This window comes from Pristiophorus japonicus, chromosome 9 (genome assembly GCF_044704955.1).
Source record: "Pristiophorus japonicus isolate sPriJap1 chromosome 9, sPriJap1.hap1, whole genome shotgun sequence".
Taxonomy (NCBI): Eukaryota; Metazoa; Chordata; class Chondrichthyes; family Pristiophoridae; genus Pristiophorus; species Pristiophorus japonicus.
The window spans coordinates 112,331,574-112,349,552 of NC_091985.1; the positions used below are offsets into that span (position 1 = coordinate 112,331,574).

The 17,979-nt window shown below is 44.8% G+C and overlaps 1 protein-coding gene across 1 annotated transcript in view; it reads left to right on the forward strand.

Annotated features, from left to right (window-relative positions):
• fndc1 (fibronectin type III domain containing 1) overlaps positions 1 to 17,979 on the forward strand; it is a 220,975-nt gene that overhangs the window by 63,051 nt on the left and 139,945 nt on the right. Inside the window, exons 5-7 of the mRNA XM_070890982.1 lie at positions 4,536 to 4,724; positions 5,002 to 5,100; positions 6,021 to 6,144. Coding sequence (XP_070747083.1) covers positions 4,536 to 4,724; positions 5,002 to 5,100; positions 6,021 to 6,144 — 412 coding nt within the window. The remainder of the gene's footprint in view (positions 1 to 4,535; positions 4,725 to 5,001; positions 5,101 to 6,020; positions 6,145 to 17,979) is intronic.

The following is a 17,979-nucleotide window of genomic DNA, read 5'->3' on the forward strand; positions in this document are numbered from 1 at the left end:
TAATTGTTTAAGGTCTCGGCCATTTCCACATTTCCCATTATTAAATCCTCCTTCTCATCTTCTAAGGGAGCAACATTTACTTTAGTCACTCTTTTCTATTTTATATATCTGTAAAAGCTTTTACTATCTGTTTTTATGTTTTGCACAAGTTTACCTTCGTAATCTATCTTTCCTTTCTTTATTGCTTTTTTAGTCATTCTTTGCTGTTGTTTAAAATTTTCCCAATCTTCTAGTTTCCCACTAACCTTGGCCACCTTATACGCATTGGTCTTTGATTTGATACTCTCCTTTATTTCCTTGGTTAACCACGGCTGGTTATCCCTTCTCTTACCGCCCTTCTTTTTCACTGGAATATATTTTTGTTGCGCACTATGAAAGAGCTCCTTAAAAGTCCTCCACTGTTCCTCAATTGTGCCACCGTTTAGTCTGTGTTTCCAGTCTACTTTAGCCAACTCTGCCCTCATCCCACTGTAGTCCCCTTTGTTTAAGCATAGTACGCTTGTTTCTGACACTACTTCCTCACTCTCAATCTGTATTACAAATATAAATTTTGAATTTTACATTTGAGGGGCTCTTTGATTGTCAAATAGTACCAAAAATTAATTGGGACCTTGTATCAAACAAAAGAAAACTGTTGATTATAACAAGATTTGTATGCATCAGGAATAGCTTGATCAGTATAACTGAGGGCATGTTTATATCTGTAAGATACATTCACCTGCTGCCAGCAGTTTACATAAACTAGATTCATATGCAAGTACGTATGGCATTTTCTTTATTGCTCTCTCTCTTATTCATTTATATATATATAATATAGACACACATACACATCTGCAGTGAAATATGTATAACAGCTTTGTTTATGGTAACTGACTACCATCAGTGACATAGGCTTGGCCAACAAGCCTGGCAGTTACATTGGGATGTTACTATACGAATGCTTTTGTCAAATTCGTTCTTCCACTATTGTAACTTGCCTGTTAACCTGTGTAAAATCAGAATTAATACCTCCATTAAAATAGCAGTGGACTTTGACACATAATAGTTTTTGGTGTTTGTATAGTATCTCAGATAAATTTCCATTTTATTCTAGCAGTAGGCATTACAGGTTCGACCTCCAAAATCCGGAGTTCTGGAATCCAGAATGTTCCGGAATCTGGACTTGGGGCCGATCCATGGTGGGGGGGGAGGGGGTGTCATCCAGAAACCGGAAGATGTTCCGAAATCCGGATTCTCCCCACCTCAGCGAACCGACTTCACCCGCCCCGACTTCGCCCGCCCTGACTTCACACTGCCCGACCTCGTCCCGGCCCCCCTCCATCCCCTTGACCTTGGCTTACCACCTACCTCGGCCAGACAAGGAACTCCTCCATGGTGGCGGGGCCCCGCCCGATCAGGTCCTCCGCGGCGGTGCCCTGCGCGAACATCTGCTCGACGGGGCCCGTGTGAACAACTCCCCGGTGGCGGGGCCCCGCCCGAACACTTCCACGGCGGTGAGGCCCCGCCCGAACACTTCCACGACGGCGAGGCCCCGCCCGGCGACCATAAACAGCTCACCGACAAGCAGCCCCCTCCCCCCCGCCTTTCTGACGTTCCAAAATCCGGAAATACCCGGTGGTGATCCCATGCAGCTGCTGCCATTGTCCTTCTAGTTGGTAGAGGCTGCGGGTTTGGGAGGTGTTGCCGAAGAAGCCTTGGTGAGTTGCTGCAGTGCATCTTGTAGATGGTATACACTGCAGCCATGGTGTGCTGGTGGTGGAGGGAGTGAATGTTTAAGGTGGAGGATATGGTGTCAATCAAGTGGGCTGCTTTGTCCTGGATGGTGTTGAGCTTCTTGTGTGTTGTTGGAGTTGCACTCATCCAGGCAAGTGGAGAGTATTCCATCACACTCCTGACTTATGCTTTGTAGATAGTGGAAAGGCTTTGGGGAGTCAGGAGGCGAGATACTTGCCGCAGAATACCCAGCCTCTGACCTGCTCTTGTTGCCACAGTATTTAAGCCTCTGGTCCAGTTAAGTTTCTGGTCAATGGTGACCCCCCCAAGATGTTGATGGTGGGGGGATTCGGTGATGGTAATGCCGTTGAATGTCAAGGGGTGGTGGTTAGACTCTCGCTTGTTGGAGATAGTCAATGCCTGACATTTGTGTGGCGTGAATGTTACTTGCTACTTATCAGCCCAAGCCTGAATGTCGTCCACATCTTGCTGCATGTGGGCATGGACTGCTTCATTATCCGTATCAATAAATTTCTCTTTGGCACAATATTTCTGCAGCTGTTACTTTGTTCATTGATACTTTTGATGCATTTGTCCACAGTAAAGCCTTTCCTTTCTGCTATCCTGGTCTTTCCCACAGATATGGATTCCATTTCCACTCCCTCAAATCTAATGGTTGCAGACTTGAGTATATAAGAATATAAGAATTAGGAGCAGGTGTAGGCCATTACCTCTTTGAGTCATTTAATAAGAGAATGGCTGATCTTCTACCTCAACTCCACCTTCCTGCACTATCCCCTTATCCCTTGATTCCCTTAGTATCCATAAATCTATCCATCTCTGTCTTGTATATACTCCACAACTGAGCATCCACAGCTTTCTTGGATAGAGAATTCCAAAGATTCACAACCCTTTGAGTGAAGAAATTTCTCCTCATCTCAGTCCTAAAAATCTGAGCCCTACTTCTAGACTCCCCAGCCAGGGAGAACATCCTCCCAGCATAAAAACATAAGAATTAGGATCAGGAGTGGGCCACATGGCTCTTCGAGACTGCTCCACCATTCAATAAGATCACTGTTGATCTTTGACCTCAACTCCACTTTCCCACCTGATCCCCATATTCCTTGAGTCCAGCCTTGAATATACTCAACGATTTAGCATCCACAGCCATTTGAGGTAGAGAATTCTAAAGATTCACAACCCTCTGAGTGAAGAAATTCCTCCTCATCTCAGTCTTAAATAGCCGACCCCTTAAGCAGAGGCTATGCCCCCTAGCTCTCGACTTTCCAGCCAGGGGAAACAACCTCTCAGCATCTACCCTGTCAATCCCCCTTGGAATCTTATATGTTTCAATGAGATCACCTCCCATTCTCCTAAACTTCCGCGAGTATAGGCCCAATCTACTCAATCTCTCCTCATAGGACAACCTTCTCATCCCAGGAATCAATCTAGTGAACCTTTGTTGCATGTATGTTCTTTCTCAAATAAAGAGACCAAAACTGTGCAGTACTACAGGTATGGTCTCACCAAAGCCCTATACAATTGTAGCAAGACTTCCTTACTCTTGTACTCCAACCCCCCTACAATAAAGGCAAACATGTAATTTGCCTACCTAATGGCTTGCTGTACTTGCATGCTAAATTTCTGTGTTTACTGTAAAAGGACACACAAATCTCCCTGAACACCAACATTTAACAGCATCTACCCTGTCAAGCCCCTTGAGAATTTTAATTGCTGCAATGATATCACCTCTCACCCTTCCAAACTCTCGGAAGTATTGGTCTAGTCTACTTAATCGCTCCTCAGAACAATTCCCTCATCCCAGGAATCAGTCTAGTGAACCTTTGTTGCACTCCCTCTAAGGCAAGTATTTCCTTCCTTGGTTGGGAGGATGTTTCTGCTGGCTGGGTATTCGCGAGCTCAGGGTCACATTCTCAAAAAAAGGGGTGAGCCATTTAGGACTGAAATTAGAAGTTTCTTCACTGAAAGGGTTGTGAATCTTTGGAATTCTCTTGTGCAGAGGGTTGTGGGTGCTCAGTTGTTGAGTATATTCAAGACAAAGATAGATTTTTGAATACTAAATAAATCAAAGGATATGGGGATAGTGCGGGAAGCTGGAGTTGAGGTGGGAGATCAGCCATGATCTTATTAGAATACAAGGGGGCATAAATTATACTGTAGCTGTACAGAGCCAGGTTAGACCACACCTGGGGAACTGTGAGCAATTCTGGGCACCACACCTTCGGAAGGATATATTTTCCTTGGGGAGAGTGCAGCATAGATTTACCAGAATGATACCTGGACTCCAAGAGTTAAATACAGGGAGAGATGACACAAATCTAGGGTTGTATTCCCTGGAGCTTTGAAGATTAAAGGGGTGACTTGATCAACAAAGTTTTCAAGATATTAAGGAGAACAGATAGGGTAGATAGAGAGAAACTATTTCCGCTGGTTGGAGAGTCTAGGACTAGGGGTATCATCTTAAAATTAGAGCCAGGCCTTTCAGGAGTGAAATTAGGAAACACTTCTACGCACAAAGGGAGGTAGAAGTTTGGAACTCTCTTCCGCATCGGCAATTGATGCTATATCAATTAATTTTAAATCTGAGATTGACAGATTTTTGTTAACCAAAGGTGTTAAGGGATATGGGGCAAAGGTGGGTATATGGAGTTAGGTTGCAGATCAGCCATGATGTTATTGAATGGTAGAACAGACTCGAAGGGCCAAATGGCCTACTCCTGCTCCTATTTCTTGTGTAACTACAAACAACTAGTACTTATTAGAAGGCAATTAACCTGCAGGATGTCTTTTTTTTCCCTCAGAGAGGAGAGTATCAAAGAAACCTCAACATCTGCGACTCAGATCTTCTGACGATGAAGTTTCACTTCGATTGAGATCACCTCGTACCTCTCAAGTTAAAAGTTATCTGCTTGGTTATGGGACTAGTGGCAGGAGAATGAACTACGCACCACAGCCAAAAGAACAAAGGAGACATGAAGTACAAAAACTTGGTGGGTCATCTATCTACTGCAATATTGAAACAGCTTTGAAGATTTTATAGAATTCCTTCAATAGCTGAGGCCATTTAATGTTACATTTTGGAGCAGAAATTCAACTGTAAAACTGGCTATAGTATGTGCATGCAGTAATCAATGATGGTTTTGAAAGTTGTTTCTCAGTACCTGTACTACAAATTGAACCTGCCATAGTTAACAAGATATTATCCAGTGAAGTGATTGCTTTCCCATGGAATTTCTTTCTTATACTCTCGTGCTTGTCTTTCCACAGTTCCTGAATCAATGTACAGGGCATCTCTTCAAGCAAGGAATGCCTTGGGTCAGAGGGAATCCATTTACAGAGCAGCCCCAACAAAACGCAAAGTTCCAGGTGGGTTTGGCGGGCCAAAGACCAAAAGAAAAGGTTTATAATAGGGTGAAGGGCAGGAGAGATTAAATGACAAAACGGATTATGGTGCAAGGCAAAAGTAGGGTGGTAATGGGATGATAAAGAAACATGATGGGTCCAGAGGTGTACATGGCCACAGCAGATCCATTATCAACACCTGCTCTCTGAGAAAATGGGAGCAGTGCTTATGATCTGAAGTTGTTGAACTCAAAGCTGAAACTGGCAGGCTGTAAATTGCCTAATCGAAAGATTAGGAACAGTTCCTCAAGCTTCATTGGAACAATGTAGGAGACCGAGGACAGAGGTCAGAGTGAATACTTTAATTTTGGGAACTGTTTCTGCTCACATTGTAGCCTCTCTCTTGATGTATTATTTACTTGTTGAAATGCCAAAACTCCAAACTAAGCTGTTGGGGAAAAAAAGGCTAAAATAAATTGTATAAATAGTGCGATTGCAGAATTTTACAGTTATTATCACATGACATTTGTGCAGCTCATAGTAGCGTATAGTTTCTGAGACTCCACTTCCAGTCTACATGCTTGCTCGACGGGCACATGATTGGAGAATCTGGTGCAAAGGTCAGCACAGGTGATTCGCACACCTCCCAATTTTCCAGTCATTAACTTCAATAAGCGGAAAATCCAAAGTACTGCTCTTTGGGCGCATTGTTTTTCATGCCTGCTTCTCGAATTCAAGCTCCTGTCAACTGAGACTCCATGCCAGGAGGCTCTGGAAGCATTCCCAAGTAATTTGTGGTAATGGAATTTTCTTGTGACTCTAATACCTATTTTACTTTTTACATATATTTTGATTTTGCATTTCTGACTGCACACTCACAATTGCTTTAAATACTTCTGATACAACTGTGATTATTTTTGGGTGATCGCCTGTTATTGTTTTAGAGACTAATGAGTTGTACGAGCCCAGAGACATAACAGTTCGAGTTATGAGTCCACAGTCTGTGCTTGTTATGTGGGTCGATCCTGCACTTCAAAAGGAAAAGAATCGTGGTGTTGGCTCAGACAGGTATGCACTTTGACAACAAACTGCAATCGCTACTGTGATTGGTTAATATGTGTTTCTTGTTTGGTTGCCTTGCCTGAGCTATCTGCAAGAAATCAGCTACTGGTAATGAAATGTATATAACATATTCACAGCTGATTATGAAAAGTCTATTGGAACAAAAGTCCAGTTAACATTTTCCCAAGTATTTTGCGTGGTTTTTTTTGGTGCTCATCAAGGTCACTCATAAATGTATCTAAAAGCCAAACTCTAGAAGCTCCATAACCAGGTTGTTCACAAACTTGGCTTCTTGCTCAACTCCAAGCTGAGCTTCTGACCCCATGTGCCCTCTTCACAAGGACTGCCTACTTTCACCTCCTTAACGTCAGCCTTCTCTGCTGCTACCTGAATCCATCTGTTGCTGAAACTCCCATCTGTGCTTTTGTCACCTCCTGACTCGACTATTCCAATGCTGTTATGGCCACTTTTCTTTCAGTTATGGGATGTGGTGGTGAGCTGCTTTCTTGTACCAGTTTGATACAGCTGAGTGGTTTGCTAGGCCACTTGAGAGGTCAGTTAAGAGCTAACCGTGTTAGTGGAACTGGAGCAGACTGAATAAGGACAGCAGATTTCCTTTGCGAAAGGACATTAATGAACCAGTTGGGTTTTACAACCAGCTTCATGATCATTTTTACTCATAGCATTTTTTAAAAATCTGCAAATAATAAAAACAATTAAAATTCTGAAACTCCCATGGTGGGATTTGAACGTGCATTCCCTGGATTATTGGTGCAGTCCTTTCAATTGTTCGTCTAGTAACATCACCATGGCACTACCATACTTGGGGTACTTTAGCACATGTAAAACTCTGTTGTCTGTATCGTATCACTCAGCAAGTCCCAATACTGACCTGCATTGGTTTCTGTGCACTCAACACTACAATTTTTAAATTCTCATGTTTAAATTTGCTATCTAGTCCCTAAATACTCATCCTAGTGTAAATAACATGCAAGTACAAAATCAATCCAATACATAATAGGCTTTAAAGCTTTAGGCTACACTGTTTTTATCCTGCAAATTGCATGCCAGTCACCTGAATATAACACCTCTGAGAGAACATGTTAATGGAAAGAACACAAAGGTGGATGGTTGAGGGGTTTGTGTGATGGCGCTCACAGTTTCTAATGTAGACTGAGATTGGGTGAAGGGTGTAAATTTTTCTCAATGAGACGTGTATATATTCTGATCCTGATTGACCACACTCGATCAGCTCCGATGGACGGGCCACATTGTCCGCATGCCTGATACTAGACTCCCTAAAAATGCACTCTACTCCGAGCTGCGTCATGGCAGGCGAGCCCCAGGAGGGCAGAGAAACCGCTTCAAGGACATCCTCAAGGCTTCCTTGAAAAAATGTAACATCCCCACCGACTCTTGGGAATCCCTGGCCCAAGACTGCTCAATGTGAGGAGAAACATCCGAGAAGGTGCTGAACACTTCGAGTCTCTTTGTCAGGAGCACGCGGAAGCCAAGTACAAACAGTGGAAGGCGCGTACAACAAATCAAGCACCCCACCCACACGTCTCTCCAACCACCATCTGCTCCACCTGTGACAGAGACTGTAGATCCCGCATTGGTCTCATCAGTCACCTTAGAAATCATAATAGTGTCGAAGCAAGTCATCCTCGACTCTAGGGGATGCCCAAGAAGAAGAAGAAGGATCCGTTACTACTGTGCAGTAAAGAAGTAGCAGCAGAATGTGCAGTACTGTAGGATTAAACCATTTCCTTATTGTCTGAAAAAGAAATAGCAAGGATATTTTTAATGCACCAGGGAAATGAAGGGAAGTGCATTAAATCTTGAAAATTAAAAATTGCGTGAGCCAACAGAAATAGATACAGCGACTTCATACACATTTCTTTAATTGGACTCACTCCCACATATGCTAGGCGTTTCAGTTCCACTATTATCTTTGGTGAACCAAGTTGCCAGAATTGTCTGAATACTTAACAGAAATTCCTGATGCTATAGTACCTTTAAAACCTCAAACTCACTGCAGGCCATTACTATTGCTACCAGTCTGCTGTAAAAATTCCTATCATGTTAGGCTTTTTGGACAATTATTAAACCAGAATCAGATGATTATTACAGACCTGAAAATGGCTTCTGCGCACGCAGTTTTTAATGCTGTTTTCGTTTTCGACCAGTGGAACAATATTTTTTTCATTTTTAAAAAATTCATCACAGGATGTAGGCATCGCTAGCAAGGCCAGTGTTTATTGCCCATCCCTAATTGCCCTTGAGAAGGTGGTGGTGAACTACCTACTTGAACTGTTGCAGTCCATGTGGTGAAGATATTCCCACAGTGCTATTGGTTAGGGAGTTCCAGGATTTTGACCCAGTGACGCTGAAAGCACAGCAATATATTTCCAAAACAGGAAAGGGTGTGATTTGGCAAAGAATGTGGAGGTGGGGGTGTTCCCATGCGCCTGCTGCCCTTGTCCTTCTAGGTGGTAGAGATCACAGGTTTGGGAAGTGCTGTCAAAGAATCCTTGGCGAATTTCTGCATCCTAAGGATGATTCACACTGCAGCCACAGTGTGCTGATGGTGGAGGGAGTGAATGTTTAAGGTGGGGTGCCGAGCAAGTGGGCTTGCTTTGTCCCAGATGATGTCAAGCTTCTTGACTGCGATTGGAGTTGCACCCATCCAGGTAAGTGGAGATATTCCATCACACTCCTGACTTGTGCCTTGTAGATGGTGGAAAGGCTTTGGGGAGTCTGGAGGTGAGTCACTCGCCACAGAATACCCAGCCTCTGACCTGCTCTTGTAGCCACGGTATTTATGTAGCTGGTCCAGTTAAGTTTTTGGTCAATGGTGACCCCCCCCCCAAGATATTGATGGTGGGAGATTTGGTTATGGTAATGCTGTTGAATGTCATGGGGAAGTGGTTAGACTCTCTCTTGTTGGAACATCCCCACTTCTGAACTTATGATTGAGGGAAGGTTATTGATGAAGGAGCTGAAAATGGTTGGGCCTAGGACACTGCCCTGAGGAACTCCTGCAGCGATGTCCTGGGACTGAGATGATTGACCTCCAACAACCACAACCTTCTTCCTTTGTGCTAGATATGGCGCCAGCCAGTGAAGAGTTTTCCCCCAACCCCAGTGAATTCAATTTTACTAGAGCTCCTTGATGTCAAGGACAGTCACATCTGGAATTCAGCTCTTTTGTCCATGTTTGGACCAAGGCTGTAATGAGGTCTGGAGATGAGTGGTCCTATCAGAACCCAAATTGGGCATCAGTGAGCAGGTTACTGGTGAGTAAATGTCGCTTGATATCACTGTCGACGGCACCTTCCATCACTTTGCTGATGATTGAGAGTAGACTGATGGGGTGGTAATTGACCAAATTGGTTTGTGGACAGGACATACCTTGGCAATTTTCCACTTTATTGGGTAGATACTAGTGTTTTAACTGTATTGGAACAGCTTGGCTAGAGGCATGGCTAATTCTGTAGCACAAGTCTTCAGCACTATAGTCGGGATGTTGTTGGGGCACTTAGCCTTTGCTGTGTCCAGTGTGCTCAGCCGTTTCTTAATATCAGTTGAAGTGAATCGAATTGGCTGAATGCTGGTAACTGTGATGGTGAGGCCCTCAGGAGGAAGGCAAGATGGATCATCCACTCAGCACTTCTGGCTAAAGATGGTTATGAGCAAAGTTCCCGCTAAGCGACTCCGTACTCACCTGCAAGGTCCCGCGCTGGCCGCTCACTAGCTTCTACATTGTAGTTGCTGCGCATGTGCAAAAATTTGAATGGGCCATGCATTGGAGGAGGTAGGTTGCACAGGAGGCAGTGCAGCTTACAGGGGACATTGCTTGCGAACACTTCAGCCTTGCTTTTTGTACTCACATGCTCGGCTCCACCACCATTGTCGATGGGGATATTCATGGAGCTGCCACTTTCCATTAGTTGTTTAATTGTCCTCCACCATACACGACTGGATGTGGCAGGACTGCAGAGCTTTTATCTGATCCATTGATTGTGGGACGTGTAGCCCTGTCTATAGCATTCTGCTTATGCTGTTTAGCAATCATGTAGTTCTGTATTGTAGCTTTACCAAGTTGGCACCTCATTTTTAGGTAGACCTGGTGCTGCTCCTGACATGCACTGCTACACTCCTCGTTGAACCAGGATTGAAAGCCTGCTTTGATGGTAATGATAGGGTGAGGGATCTGCCGGGCCATGAGGTTATAGATTGGGGTGGAATATAATTCTGCCGCTGCTGATGGCCCATAGCACCACATTGATGTCCTGTTTGGAGCTGTCAAATCTGTTCTGAATCTATCCCATTTAGCACGGTGGTACTGCCACACAAGATGATGGAGGGTGTCCTAAGTGTGAAGATGGGACTTCGTCTCCACAAGGCCTGTCATGGACAGATGCATCTGCGACAGATAGATTGGTGATGATGAGATCAAGTAGTTTTTTCTCTCGTGTTAGTTCTCTCATCACCTGCTGCAGGTCCAGTGTGGCAGCTATGTCCTTCAGGACTCGGCCAGCTTGGTCAGTGGTGGTGCTACCGAGCCACTCTTGGTGATGGACATTAAAGTCCCCCACCCTGAATGCATTCTGTGCCCTTGCTACCCTCAGTACTTCTTTCAAGTGGTATTCAACATGGAGGAGTACTCCTTTGTCAGCTGAGGGAGGGAGGTCGGTGGTAATCAGCAGGAGATTTCTTTGCCCATGTTTGACCTGAAGCCGTGAGATTTGATGGGGTCCTGAGTCAATGTTGAGACCACCCAGAGCCACTCCCACCTACCTGTATACCACTGAGCCACCACCTCTAGTGGGCCTGCTGGGACAGGACAGACCCAGGGATGGTGATGGAGGAATCTGGGACATTGGCTGAAAAGTATGATTCTGAGAGTATGATGCTGTTAGGCTGTTGCTTGACTAATCTGTGGGATAGCTCTCCCAATTTTGGCACAGGTCCCCAGATGTTAGTGAGGAGGCCTTTGCAGAGTTGACTGGGCTGGGTGTGCCTTGACCGAATCCGATGCCTTGGTCGATACCAAGTGGTCCATCAGTTTTATTCTTGCTATACTTTTTCATAGTGGTTTCATACAACTGAGTGGCTTGCTAGGCTATTTCAGGGGGCACTTAAGAGTCAACCACCTTGCCGTAGGCCTGGTCATGTTAAATGTGCCACGGTAGTAGCTTGTCTGGTATAGTTCAGCAATCTTAAATTCACCTAGGCCTCGATCTTGTGGGGCCCTATGCTGCCGGCAGGGGCTCTCATAGAGTTAATGCAGTTCGAAAATTCGGAGGCATTCTGCTCGCGATTTTCTGTCCACTGATTTTAATGCATGGAAAATCACAGGCAAAGCAGACGTAAAATTTCAATGGGCACCAGCTGCATACGCAGTCCTGGTGACAAACTGGGGCCTTGCAAAATTTACTGCTTGAGTTTTGTTGTTTATGTTTTTCAGATGAAACATTAAACCAAGTCTGCACCCTTGGGTGGATGTAAAAGATCCTAAGAATATATCGTTAGATATATTCAAAAGGGAGTTAGATGTGACCTTTATGGCTAAAGGGATCAAGGGGTATGGAGAGAAAGCAGGAATGGGGTACTGAAGTTGCATGATCAGCCATGATCATATCGAATGGTGGTGCAGGCTCGAAGGGCCGAATGGCCTACTCCTGCACCTATTTTCTATGTTTCTATGTTATCCCATGGCACTATTGAAATTAGAGCAGAGTGGGAGTCTCTTAGCCAATATTTTTCCCTCAACCAACACCATTAAAACAGGTTATCTGGGCATTATCTCATTTTTGTTTGTGGGACCTTGCTGTATGCAAATTGGCTGCTGTGTTTCCTACATTACAATAGTGTCTACACTTCGAAAGTATTTTATTGGCTGTAAAGAGCTTTGGGACATCCTGAGGTTGAGATAGGGACTATATAAATGTAAGTCTTTATTCTTTTCGATCTTTTTTTTTTTATCTAACATGTACAAGAGGAACAGGATACTGATCCATTGTTCCTTTGTACCACAGTACTAAATTTAATTTATATTTATAAAAACATTTTGTAGTTATGGCCCAGAATTTGCGGTCAGCAGTGAAGCAAAGCACTTGTCACTGGCCCCGACATAAGCTTCGCACGATGATTTTGCAATCTCTTTGTTGAGAATTTTGGGTTTTCCCACGTGTAATTCAAATCAACGGAAGTTAATGGGGATTCCCAGCGAAGAGCCGCTGTGATGTCAACAAGTTGTCGAAGCAGCCAATCAAAACGTGCAATTCTTATAGGCAACGAACCAGGAAGTGGGTAGGCTCCTAAAGTTCTAATTTTAAAAAAATGTTGGAGAGAACAAAACAAAGACTGGGAAAAGGCAAATCTGGAATAAAGATGAACATTTTCCCACCCGACCCGCCACCAAATGCGCCGACTGACCCCAAGAAAAATTCCCCCGAACAAACTTAAACATTTTTTTTTAAGTTTCTTAAATGTTTAAATTTTTATTAAAATTGACACTGCGTAAAATTACCATTATGTTTTCAGGGCCATAACCTTTGTTTAGCAGTCAATGTGCTGTTAAAACCCCAATTAGACTAAATCCAACAAGTTGTAACTTTTGATGGGGAATTTAACAGTGGTATTATTGCGGAAGAGCCGAAGTTTTTGTCAGTTTCCATGATCCGAGAGATTTCACTGATTCCTGGCTCTGGGCAGGCGGAGCTGGGGTGGCACAGTGCAGCCAGCGGAGGAGCAGTGAATGACAGACTGCAACTTTAGGATTTCTGCATTAAGCTGCACATGCGCTAAATTCTGAAGTTGCGGTCAGTTTCAATGCCGTCGTCAAGACCGCAAATTCTGGGCCAATCAAACGTTCATTTCAGATGATGTAAAGAACTCCGAACCATGACATATTTACATGGCTCAATTTTCAAAATATATTTCTGATACTCCAATTCTGTTTTGCTTTCCTGGGAACTTTCTGTTGCCAAAAATTAATCAAGATAATCAGCACCTGTGGGAGGCTCCTGTGCTAATAAAAAAAAAGAAAAATACTTAGATTTATATAGCACCTGTCATGACCACCGGACGTCTCAAAGCGCTGTACAGCCATGAAGTACTTTTGGTAAAAGCAGCAATGCTTCATGAATCTTGTTGTCCAAGAAACATGATTGGTGCATCGTCTCCCCTTATCAACTGCAGAGAGTTTTTACTGGGGCGGTTATGTGGGCGCTAAATGGGCGGTTATATGCCGAAAGTCTTGCCCAATGGGTGGATTCTTTAGGTGTATCATTTTGTAGGGGATTAACAGGAACAGGATGAAAGAAAACCTATATGCACAAACGGTAATGAAAACAGACCGTCGGAGTGTGGACTTAGTGACAATGAAAATCATACTGAGCAACAGCAAGGGACCAACATTTATGTGATGGCTTTCACTGGTCTAGAGTGACTGATGTTGGTAAAGGGACTGCAGATTGCTCAAAGCTTCGATAAGTATTGGCAAGTCTAGTGTCCATGAGAGTTTCTCTGGTTAACAGAATCCAGTCAATAGTGATTAGGAAAGGGATAGAAGAGAGAAAGAGAAGTGGGAAAAAGAAGAAAGATAAGAAAAATATTTACGAGATGTGAAGAAAAGTTAGAACAGGAATAGACCAAGGTTTGACCTGTCGGTATTCTGGGCGCAGCATACGGGTCGGGAGAGAGCCGAAAGTACGACGGTAATACAATGGGCGTCGTTGCACGTCGGCGCACCTCTCCTCAGCGGTACATGAAAGTGCTGCAGCAAACAGGTACCCGAGGATCTCACCCGGGCTTTGCAACCGGGTTTTCGCCGTGGAGGGTCAAATCGCAGCGCAAACCCAGTCGCAAACCTGTGAAAATCCGGCCTAATGACTACGTACAAAATCTCCTCTGTCCTCTATCCCACTTATTTATTCTCTTGAGGGAAAATTCTACATAACACTCCCTGATCCACAAAGATACTAGGGGGCTGAAATTGTCCCTTTCCTTAGGCCTGTTACTACTGCAAATCGGCGGCCAAGCTGCAGAGTGGAGTGGCCGCCGACTTTTGGTGAAATGGCCGCTGCTAGCCCAATTGCCCGCCCGAGTTTTCCTGGTGGTGCCCTGATCTTCCCCCACCCCGCCCCCATCGTTCCTTTGCTGCCGATCGGTATTAAGCACGTCATCACCGTGCACACCACCAATCTAACCCCCCCCGACGGCGACATTCCCCGCAGAAAATCTTCGGCCCGCCCGGCAGTACCAAACAAGCTTTCCCCGGTGGTCCAGTGAGGCTGTGGCCTTTTGCAGCGGCCGTGCGGCTTCCTTTAAAGGGGAGGACCTATTGCAGCCGCCGCCATGTTTTTTTTTGACGGCTGACTGCCAGGTCAGCCCAAAAGTTATGCCCCCGGGTCTGGCTGGCCGTCAACAGGCCACTGGACCGGCCGAAACCCTCCCTGGTGGCCCAGTGGGCTGAAGTTTAAAAAGCGCGGTGGCTCTCCCCTTTAAGTGAAGGGGAGAGCTCTGGTGACGCGGCGCCGTGATGACATCGTGATGGTGACTCCGCACCCGCCCCCAACCCTTATAACACTCCTATGATGTGCCTTGGAATGTTTTACGATGTTAAAGGCGCTATATAAATACAGTTGTTGTGAAAGTGAAAGGAAGTAAGTGTGACACTTGAAAGAAGTGCATGCTACAGGCAAGACTTTTAAATAAATAATTTCTAACATTAAGAGTTCAGTATTCAATTAAACAGAAAATGCAATGAAAATTCGCATTTTGAGAACTTAATGCATGTCAGAAGTCTTTGCACATGAAGAAAACTCTCTTTTTAATTACGCACCCATAATGTATACTTGTACTTTCCAAATCTCTGATGCAGAAAAGCATATTGTAAACTTGAACATCTGCTAAATATTTATGAATGAAATCACTAAAAGTTGTGTGTTGTTTTATTGGGCAGGAAGGACAAGTTCACCAGTAGCCACAAATGCTATTCAAGTGTATGTTTGTAAACAATGACTAGGACAATAAAAGAGATTGCAGTAATGTTGATGATGAAAAGCTGTATTTGTTTCTCAGTTGTCTTAAATCGTACAAGTCAAAGAAGGTTGTGATTCCATGTCACATCTTAAAACTTGAGCTTGCACCGAAGATGAATGCCCTGGTGCATTGATTGGGACTATATTTATCTATCTGCACTGTTAAGATTGCCATCATTTTGTTAAGTTGTTATACTAAATGCCCATCCTTTACATCTTACTTGGATAATAATGACATCTTTTAATATTTCTTCGCTTAACAAAGAAGAATTAATTTAGAGGACCATGCTTATTGTTTTCACGGGACCTCATGCAATTTACTCTCCCATTTTTTTGTTAACTTTGTTCTCAAGATCTGGGCAAAGCTGGCAAGGCAGTATTTAACGCCCCCAAAAAGTGTCCACCTTGGCTCAGTGGTAGCACTCTTCCCTCTGTCAGGGGACATAGTCTAAGGATAAGGGGTAGGCCATTTAGGACTGAGATGAGGAGAAACTTCTTCACTCAGAGAGTTGTTAACCTGTGGAATTCCCTACTGCAGAGAGTTGTTGATGCCAGTTCATTGGATATATTCAAGAGGGAGTTAGATATGGCCCTTATGGCTAAAGGGATCAAGGGGTATGGAGAGAAAGCAGGAAAGGGGTACTGAGGTGAATGATCAGCCATGATCTTATGGAATGGTTGTGCAGGCTCGAAGGGACGAATGGCCTACTCCTGCACCTATTTTCTTTGTTTCTATGTTTCTAGAAGGGAGGTGCTGTTGAAGAAGCCTTGGCAAGTTACTGCAGTGCATCTTGTAGATAGGGCACCCGACAGTCACAGTACACCGGTGGGGGAGGTCGTGAATGTTTCAGGCGATGGATGGGATGTCAATCAAGCGGGCTGCTTTGTCCTGGATGGTGTCAAACTTCTTTAATGTTGTTGGAGCTGTACTCATCCAGGCAAGTGGAGAGTATTCCATCACACTCCTGACTTGTGCCTTGTAGATGGTGGAAAGGCTTTGTGGAGTCAGGGGTTGAGACACTCACCGCAGAATACCCAGCCTCTGACCTGCTCTAGTTGCCACAGTATTTATGTGGCTGGTCCAGTTAAGTTTCTGGTCAATGATGGTGGGGGATTCGGCGATGGTAATGTCGTTGAATGTCAAGGGGCGGTGGTTAGACTCTTGTTTGTTAGAGATAGTCATTGCCTGGCACTTGTGTGGCACGAATGTTACTTGCCACTTACGGGCCCAAGCCTGAATGTCGTCCAGGTCTTGCTGCATACGGGCATGGACTGCTTTATTATCAGAGTTGCAAATGGAGTGAACATTGTGCAATCATCAGCAAACGTCCCCACTTCCAACCTTATGATGGAGGGAAGGTCATTGCTGAAGCAGTTGATGAGGCGATAGTTGGCCAGATTGGAGTTGTCCTGCTTTTTGTGAACAGGACATACCTGGGCAGTTTTCCACATTGTTGGATAAATGCCAGTGTTGTAGCTGTATTGGACCAGTATGGTTAGAGGCGCAGCTAGTTCTGGAACACAAGTCTTCAGCACAACAGCCGGGATGTTGTCAGGGCCCGTAGCCTTTGCTGTATCCAATACACTCGGCCATTTCTTGATATCACATGGAGTGAATTGAATTGCCTGAAGACTGACTTCTGTGATGGTGGGGACCCCTGGAGGATGCCGATATGGATCATCCACTCAGCACTTCAGCCTTGTCTTTTGCACTCACGTACTAGGTTATGCCCTCATTGAAGATGGAGATTTTCATGGAGTCTCCTCCTCCTGTTAATTGTCTGCCACTATTCACGACTGGATTGTTGGGTCTGCAGAGCTTTGATCTGATCCGTTGATTGTGGGATCGTTTAGTCCTATCTATAGCATGCTGCTTCCATTTTTTAGCATGCATGTAGTCCTGTGTTGCAGCTTCACCAGAGTTTTTAGGTACACCTGGTGCTGCTTCTGGCATACTCTTCTGCACTCCTATTGAACCAGGGTTGGTCCCCTGGCTTGATGGTAACGGTAGAGTGAGGGATATGCCGGGCCATGAGTTAACAGATTGTGGTGGAATACAATTCTGCTGTTGCTGTTGGCCCACAGTGCCTCATGGATGCTAGATCTGTTCTGAATCCATCCCATTTAGCACGGTGGTAATGCCACACTACACGATGGAGGGTGTCCTCAGTGTGAAGACCGGACTTCGTCTCCACAGTGACTGTGCGGTGATCACTGCTACCAATGCTGTCATGGACAGATGCATCTGCGACAAGTAGATTTGTGAGGTCGAGGTCAAGTAGGTTTTTCCATCGTGGTGGTTCTCTCACCACCTGCTGCAGGCCCAGTCTGGCAGCTATGTCCTTCAAGACTTGGCCAGCACGGTCAGCAGTGGTGATATCGAGCCACTCTTGGTGATGGACATTGAAGTGCCCCACCCAGAGTACATTCTGTGTCCTTGCTCCCCTCAGTGCTGCTTCCACGTGGTTTTCAACATAGGGGAAGTACTGATTCATCAGCTGAGGGAGGCGGTAGGTGGTAATCTGCAGAGGATTTCCTTGCCGATGCTTGACCTGAAGCCATGAGACTTCATGGGATCCAATGTCATTTTTGAGGACTCTCAGGGCCACTCCCTCCCAACTGTATACCACCGTGCTGCCACCCTTGGTGGGTCTGGGACATTGGCTGAAAGCTATGATTCTTTCTGTATGTTGATGTCAGACTGTTGCTTGACTAGTCTGTGGGACAGCTCTCCCAATTTTGGCACAAGTCCCCAGATGTTCTTGAGGAGTACTTTGTAGGGTTGTAT